Source organism: Setaria italica, chromosome V, assembly GCF_000263155.2.
Source record: "Setaria italica strain Yugu1 chromosome V, Setaria_italica_v2.0, whole genome shotgun sequence".
NCBI classification, from domain to species: domain Eukaryota; kingdom Viridiplantae; phylum Streptophyta; class Magnoliopsida; order Poales; family Poaceae; genus Setaria; species Setaria italica.
In genome coordinates, this window is record NC_028454.1 from 7,576,385 (window position 1) to 7,585,082 (window position 8,698).

The 8,698-nt window shown below is 51.1% G+C and overlaps 1 protein-coding gene across 1 annotated transcript; it reads left to right on the top strand.

Annotated features, from left to right (window-relative positions):
• Window positions 1-2,864: 2,864 nt before the first annotated feature.
• LOC101756501 lies at window positions 2,865-4,116 on the top strand. Its single transcript, XM_004968002.4, has one exon. The coding sequence runs from the start codon at window positions 3,033-3,035 to the stop codon at window positions 3,609-3,611; it is 579 nt and encodes a 192-aa protein (XP_004968059.1). The 5' UTR covers window positions 2,865-3,032; the 3' UTR covers window positions 3,612-4,116.
• The last annotated feature ends 4,582 nt before the right edge of the window (window positions 4,117-8,698 follow it).

Here is an 8,698-nt window from a genome sequence, read left to right on the forward strand (position 1 = left end):
GCGACGACCGCGGCGTACGCACACGACCTAGTAGTGGACGCATGCTCATGCGTGTCCCTGACCCCGACTGTCATACGAGCCCATGGAGACACGACGCCGGGAAAAAAAAACGCTTGTTACAAATAAACTTGTGTCTCCCGCGCCACTCGGTTTATTTTGTCCTCCGCTAGGCAATTGCGACAGACCTGCGGGTGCGTAAGCCTTTGGATTTTTTTTTTGAAAAAGAGGATTTAAAATTTCGAAGTGACATCTGCACGGAGTGTTGTTTGTTCTTTTTGTGTCGTGGTACATCAACCACCAGATGGGTGTTATCGTGTTGTTCTCGTTCTAGGTAGCGGTCAATACCACCGATGTTACTTAAGGAGCCCCTTTTGATTGTAGTTGGAGCGACTCGCACTGACAACGGGAGTTAGACCTAATCGAATAATTAGTAATTGCAATTTGGCTTTCGGTCAATTTAGCTGCTCAATGGCCGTGGGATCAAACTCAACAAAGTTGCCTCCGTACTTCAGTGTTCTCCACACGAAGGGACAAATGGGAGTGGGAGGACAATCTGAAGACATGAGAACGCTGGCGATTTAACAACTGAAGGTGAGTCCACGGTAGGTTTGTCAGTTTTTGAGGTTCCTCAGTGAATCATACAAAGCCATTGACGTGTGAAATCAAGCAGTACATCAGATCAAAAATAATGGAGTAGTCGTGACCGTGCACATCACGGTGAAAACAAAGAAACTGATAGACAATAGCTTCCAATAGCGTCATCGTCTATAATAAGTTACTGAATACTACTGACCCAGAAAAAAAAAATACTGGCTTTGAACTTTAGTGTAGCAAATAGGAAAAAAATATCGAGCTGTAGTAACAAGTTACTGATCAAGATAATGTCAATTTCGACCGATAGAAAAAAAATGTTCCACAGTGTACTCCCTTCATCCTCAAATGTTGCTACGTTTAGCTTTTTTAAAATTCAAATCTTTTTAACTTCGACCAACAATATCTCTAAAAATAATTTATTATAATAATTGGTTTCATGATAAATCGACCAACATTAGTTTTATGCTATTAGTCCCTATGATCAATTCTCTATTTGCAGTTAAAGTTGAAAAGATTTGACTTTAAAAAAATCTAAACGTAGCTATATTCTAGGATGGAGGGAGAAGTAGCGAAAGCTAACAAATGGTTGGATAGGAGCATTGTGAAGTTTGGCTACGGAAATGAAAGATCACGGTTGGCCAAGTTCAATTACACTGCGGTGGTTCTAGCCCACCCGTGGAGTGCTCCGAGTCAACTACCGTGGGGAAAAGTAAAACCGTAAAACCACGAAAAGGTAAAACTACCACCAACTAACACCGTGGACCAGCGGGAGCCCAGTAGCCCACCACACAAACGCGGCTAGGCAAAGATACCGAGCCGCGCTTCGCCGGCTCAAGCCTAATAAGCGAAAGAGAGATCGCTGTCGGCTCGGCTCGCGGACACGAAGGTTCCCATGCGCCGGACTTGAACCGCAGCTGATAGCGGACGCAAGAATCGAATTTAAATCGGGAAATCGAGGGTGGAAAAAATTGGGGGGAAAAAGGCGACACGCCCGTGACGGATGGCCCCAGAATCCCGATCTCGACGCTCCCGCGCGCTTTTGCGCCCAGGCCCCCGCCACGATCCGTTATCCCGCGGCTCCGGTGGTTTTGTTTATTCGCAAAAGTGCCCCTGGGGAGAGCTCGGTCCGTGGCCCACCCGTTTTTCGCGCCGCGCACCCTGGGAGAGCCGGTTTTCGCAGATGCCATGGACGGTTGGGTCACATGCTTGGTGCTTGCGTGGGAGCGTGGCGTTTCCCAAATAAAGGTGGCTGGGTGCGTCGTACAACTTGGGGTTGGGTTGGGTCGGGACGGGTTGGCTCCGCGTGTCGCTTCCCGACTCCGGTCATTGCGTGCGGTGCGCCGGATCTCGAGAGAGAAAGGGGACGGGTATAATGCCCATTTCTCATACGAATTCTACTGCAGAATGGGAAGGGTTAAAATGCAACCATTTCATCATAATTATTTGTTCAATTAATAGAAAATATTTATGAATTTTACCGATAAAATACATGTCTCAGTTAAAAATAATCAAACTAGTATTAAAATGCAACGGTCTCACCAATATTGAAAACATATTTAATGTAAAATGTTTATGAATTTTACCGACAACAATACATGTTTCAGTGAAAAAATGAAATTAGTTAAATAGATAAATTTGTCGAATTTGACTGAACGCACCCAGCGGGCACGTTCTGGAAATCCTTTGCAGATCAGCCTTTAAATAAAGCATAGCTGGATCCAACTCCTGTTTTCTAACTAAAAAGAGACCCCGTCTGGGCTAAAGAGCACCACTAACCAATCCAGGCAGACAGATGGCTTTTCTTTCTTTCATAGGGTAGGAAGGCAAAAAAAGAAAAAGAAAAACAGGGGAAGAAATATCGAAGGGAAGGCGTCGCCGTTCAAACACCACACACGCCCCAATCCACCCATCCAGTCGCGGGCGTGGACAAAACAGGCACGGACGGAGACGGAGACGGAGACGCGGCCTCGCCCACTTGACCCGGCCGGTCTTCCAGATGGCGCGCAGGCCCCCCAGGCTGCGCCCACGCACGCACACGCACCCAACCCATCACCGTCCGCCCGCCTGTCGTCGCGGCGCAGCCCCCCAACCAAATAAAGAAAAGCAAACCAAATCAGAGAGAGAGAGAGGGAGGGGACTAGTACTTGCATCGCAGGCTTGCCTGCGCCACCGCACTCGCGACCAAACCAAACCGCGCGGCGCGAGTTTTTTGCGGAAACCCCCCTGCGAGAGCCGTCGCCCACCCGCGGCCAACGCTATATAAGGCGGCCCCCAACTCGGCGACGCTGCGCAAAACACCTCGCTTTTTGTACTCTTCCGTCTTTGCCCTCGCGCTATCGCCTCCGGTGCATTGCTCGGCCGGCGTGTACTTGTACACCCAGCGAGGGAGGGAGGAGGGAAATACAAAGAAAGAAAAGCAAGTCTTCCTTCGTTCGTTCATGGAGAGCTCTTCTCATAAGCGGGCGCGGGAGGCGGCGGCGGACCTCTCCGCCGGCGAGGGCGGCGCGCTGCCGGAGGCCGACGCCAAGAGGCTGCGGCCCGAGGACCTGCTCGACATGCTCGACGATGACACCGACGCGGCAACCGCCGGCGACCTGGCGTCCGTCATGCGAAGCCTCGAGGAGGAGATAGCCAGCTTCGACGAGGCCGGAGCCACCGCCGCCGCTGCGCCGCCGGCGCACCACCAGCAGCAGCCGGAGCTCGGGTTCCTGCTCGAGGCCTCGGACGACGAGCTCGGGCTCCCGCCGGCGGGGGCCTCCTCTTCGTCGGAGGACGCCGGCGGCGCGGCCGGGGAGGAGCCGGACGTGGCCGCCGGGCTCGACGGCCAGATCTGGGGGTTCGAGGACGAGATAGACGGAGGCTTCGGCGGCTACTCGCCGGAGGCGGCCGCCGCGGCCGCCGCGGCGGCGGCGTGGGACGACGACGGCTTCGACGCCGGCCTATTCGCGTTCGGCGACGACGCTTGCGGGCCCTCGGATCTCGCGGCCCTGCGCCACGAGACCATGCCGGCCGTCTGATGACGGGCCCCGGCCGGCCGGCTGACCGGCCCGCCAGTGGATTAGCGTTTTTTCTTTTTCTTGCTCTTTTATTTTTACCCTTGGCTAACCTTAGCTGGTACTACCCTTTTTTTTAACCTTGGTGTAAAGTTTTTAGAAGGGTAAAAACAGAGGCGTGGGAACTTGGGGGAAGGTTCCGACTTCCGACCGGGGGAAAAGAATCTGAAAATGGTTTCCCTTTTTGCCCTTGGGATTTATTTCTCGCCTATTATATAGCATGAAAAAAAGAAGAAATAAGCTAGCGAGCAAGTAAAATACAGCAGTGAAGTCAAAACAAAGATGCGGCCACGTTGGTTGCGTGGATGGAGGTTAATACAATGACATGTGGCTGCTGCAAGGGTGCTGACCTACTGACGTGACAGACCGAAATCTTAGAAAAAAAGATCTGCGATGAATTGTGGACTGAAAAATTAATGGCCATTGTTTTTCATCAGACAAAAAAATAATGGATGGGAATACTCGTAAAGTTCCACCACTCCAGTTTGAAGAATCCGTGAATTCCACCAATTTATTTTGTAATATACTATAATTAACTGCCAAGAACTTTACTTGGATGGAGAGGATAATTCTGGCCGGTATGGTTGACCTGGTGGAACAGAGAACTGTTCGCATTTCCTGTGAATGCGATAAGTCCACAGGAAAAGGGCGTGAGCCACCGGCTGCCATGGTTCGGCCGTTGCCGTCGTCGTGAGGCAATCGATGGGCGCGGTGGAAATGTTCGCGAGGGAACAGCGAGCGGTGGAGCTGTCTCGTGTCAAATTCTGAACCTGAGCTTCCTCATACATTTTATTTTTCGTCACTGACACAAAAGACTTTTACAAAAAAAAACAGTACTTTTCGCCGTGCGTGCTGTCAGGCAAGCAATTTCTCATCTTACACAGCGAAGCTGCTAGACTACTACTAGTTGGCGAGACTATTTTCTTTTTAATATATGATGAGTCGTCAAAAATTAAGTAAGATTCTTTTCATGAGATTAGCCGTGCACGATGCAAACGGAGCATCTGATTTGCATGATATTGACCATGCTTTTCAGATATGCGCTTAGAAAACACGTATATAAGACGTGGCCCTTTTTTGTCGTCTCTCATGTGGATCAGTTGGGAAGATGCATGGTAAGTCGGTAACTACCCCTAGAGATCTAATCTAGTCCTGCAAAGTTTTATTTACTTTATCATAATATTCTTGGCTTTGGCTCTGCAGAGTCATTAGGAATTTTTTACACTTGCAAAAGAGAGGTTAGTAGGAACTTGGAACTTCTCTCGACTCTCGCAGCTGATTCATAGAGTGAGAAGAAGGTGGAATGCTGAAACTGAAGCATGAGAGAAACCAACCAAACGGCCCGACGAAACCAGACACACAAACACATGCCGCGCGCCTTGAATGAGACGGCCACCACGACCCCATACAAAAGTTGCGGGCCCGCGCGCCCGCCCCCGTCACGGCACGGCATGAAACGAGTCGAGTCGGGCATCCCGTCCCGTCCCCTCTCCCCCTTTCCCCTCGCCGAGACGAAACGGATCGAGCCCTCAGCCCGGCGCTGCACCGGCCGGGCGCGGCGCATGTGGCCCGCTTGCCGGGTCGCGAGCCAAGTTGCCGCGGCGTGCACGGCCGATCCATCGCTAGCTGCCCTCAGCGGACGCGCCGGGACGGCACGGCACGGCCTGGCCACCCCCACCACGCGACGCCGCACCGCGGCACCAACCGGGCCGCTCGAACCCGTCCAGGTTGACCTCCCGTTTCGTTCTCTCTCGCCATCCTCGCGCCCGCCTGCCGCCGACCGGCCAGGGCGTCACCTGCCGCGCGTCCGCCGCTCAAGTTGCAATGGGCGCGGGGAATTTTTCTCGGGCAAGTTGGGTTGCCGCTTTGGCGCTTTGCCGTCGTGGACGATCAATCACGTCCCAATCGTTCGATTCCTTGCCGCACGCCGCCGCGTGCACGGGCGAGGCCAGTGACTATAGTAATCGGTGGCGTACGTTCCGTTCGAGCCTGCTGTACTCGCTGTCGGTTGGACTCAGAGAGTCGCCGCAGCGTCTGGGGGGCAAGGCTACGCGCCTACGCGCACCACCGGCAGCGGCGGTTGGGAAATGTGGTTGGATCGGGATCGACGGAGGCGGCGAGCGGCCACATGCGCGGCGCACGACCGGCCGGCGGACGGGCCCTGCAACGCATGCATCGGACGCTCTCACGCCAGCAGCCAGGGGAAGAGAGGCGGCAATCAATACGAGGGGAATTATAGAAAGGTGGTGGTGGAGTTGGGATCCCTGGGCAGTGGGCACCTGCACGGCTGCCTGCCCGCCCGCGAGATCTCGAGGACTTGCGTGGCCGGTCCCGGCAGGTGCAGCAGCACGCCAGCACATGGAGAGTGGTGGTGCTCTGCTTGCTGGTGGTTGGATCCGAATTTAACCGACATGCACAACGCCTACGACCTTTCCCTTCGTGCTCCCGCGTGGCAACATGGGGGGTGGGACGCCTCATGGGCTCGGAGCCTCCGATGGCTCGCTCAATGCTCTGTCTCGTTTATCGGGACAAGAGTCATTTCACGGTTGCTTTTAGATTGGTGGTAACATAGAAGGAGCATGCTGCCTCCAGATTGAGGCAAATGCAGGAAGGAAAGCTTAGGAGTCTCATCTCCATCCCTCTGTTCTTCCTTCCTTTTTCATCCATGGGCAAAAAGAAAAGGGTTTCGAACTTATTTGCTCTCGTCACATGGAAACTGTGAAAGAAACGCAATGGGCACATCTTTCGGAATTATCCATGCAGCATGCTCACGATTGCTGCCTAGGAGCAGCTACCTTGGTCAGGTACGTTGCTCAGCAGTCTCGTAAGTCGTCCCATGCAGTGTCACGTAGAATTTTTGTTGATGTGGAGGAGAGAAGATGAGGAAAAATAAAGATGTCGTTGTCTCGCGAGATAACCGCCTCATATGCTACATTTTAGTACCATGATACGATTGCTTCACCATCGTATGAGTTGGGTTGCCATGCAACTCAAAATATTTCTTTTTTCTCTATGCACAAATTAAGAAAATAGAATTACTATGAGAAAATTAAAAAAGATAACTCGTTGTACAAATTATTTGTTAATTCGTCTCAAAATTACGTGTCAATACATAAGATCATCTATTAGACAACACCAAAATACTTGTCCTAGGAGTGGGACCAAACAAGACCGAGGTGCCCGTGAAGACTGAACACGAGGGTGATAGCACGTGCCACTTGGCTCGATTGCGTTCACAGCATGTCGTATGCTTTAAGAACTTGTAATCGTACCCTCTTCTAATCTTCTTGTGCATGCATCACATTTCATCGTATGAAACTGTACTTCTCCTATAATCTCTACCTAATATTAAAGGAAGGAAGCGATCCTTCATGTTTTCTGCCTGTTTAATTTTTCAATCCATCCGACCTTCTTCAGATTTTTTTGTCGATCCGTACATGGGCGCGGACCGTTGAGACTTGCCGATACCGAGCTGGACTCTCGCCTCGAACGCAGCTGCAATCGAGTTCTTCGCATGCATGCCAAGGAGGCAAGGAGCGTCACTCTACGTTTATAAAACCGAGTACGTGACCTCACGTCCTAACGTAATCAAATCACCGTATCACCGAAGTAGACGTTGACTACTCAACATCAATCTACACCATCGCCATCTCTTTGTCTCGCCGGATTGCTCGCCACGCGACGAAGAACCGGCTGCAGGGGCCATCTCTCGACTCACTTGCGCTCGTCAAACGCGCAACGCAAAGGTCCACGGAGGGCGGCTTACTCATCTTCGAGAGCACATTCGTCGTCTCATCCGTCTTCTACCGTTCAACGTGCCGAACCGATCGGCGGGTGCTCAGCCCCGTTCCCGCCCCCCACGCAACGCCGCCCAGCTGCGTGATTCTGGCCCTGCTGTCATCCTCCCACGCACCATCACCGCAGCGGTGAGAAGCGCTCACAGCCGCACCCCGCCGTTCGCGTGTTGTCAAAAGGGCAGGTGAGCGCCGGCCATCTTCGGCCTCGGGCCTTGCTGCTTCGTCGCCACACGTCATCCTTGGTCGTGGCCTGCCTAGCAGGTCCGATTTTGGCGTTCGTTCTAAGCTCCTTTTTATGCCACGGTGTGTTGATCTGATGTTCTGTGGCCTGCCTAGCAGGCCCGATTCTGGCGTTTGTTCTAAGCTCCTTTTTATGCCACGGTGTGTTGATCTGATGTTCTAGTGTGATTTGCTTGCTCGGTGGGTGTTAGCTCTGCTTGGTTGCTTGGTGCTGCTCCGTGGTCAGTCGGTGGTGTTAGCTATCTGCTTGGCTACTTGATGCTGCTCCGTGGTCAGAGCTACTACTACATGCACTTTAGTTGTTCGATGAAATACCTGTCCAAGCTGATTGCTACATTTGCAATTGGGCTGGGATGCGCTAGGCCTTCTTTGAGCCAAATAATTAAATCACATTTAATTAGGTGATGTGGCCTTCTTTGAACAAACAAGTTGTGTGATTTATTTTGTTGTACGAACAATGCCGGTTCAAGCTGATTGCTACTTTTGTTGTCTGAATTTTAACAGTTAAAATAACCACCCTTCAGAGATATATAGACTATAACAATGTAACCGTTGAAAATATAGAGATGAATTTTATGGGGATAGCTAAATAGAGATATAGAGTGTCTGATTAAGTGAGAATGTTGGACATAGTCTAAGAGGAGCAAAGATGGAAAACCAGATACGCGTAGAACTCTAGCGTCAAGTATTTTGACACCTTATTCTTTGACTCGTGGGCATCGAATAAACAAATAAACGACGCAGAGTGAGTACAAATCACGTTGGATCATCCTTTGGCTAAGGATGCTTTGCTTGTAAAAAAATCAATAGAAAATATCCTTTCGGTTGGACCTTTTGAAAAGTTAGGAAAATCATCGGCGTGTGGCATTAGGAGCGTCAATTTTCAAAGAAAAGATAAGGGCTAAGAAACTCGGTGGGCTTATAGTTTTCTAGAACTTTCCTATTCACTTGGATAGATTTCTAGATAATGTTTGTATAACATTTTGTTTATGACAATATTGGTCAAACACGAGC

Bases quoted from the DNA above. Each gene is read 5' to 3' on its own strand.
- LOC101756501 (XM_004968002.4), top strand. From the start codon at position 3,033: ATGGAGAGCTCTTCTCATAAGCGGGCGCGGGAGGCGGCGGCGGACCTC.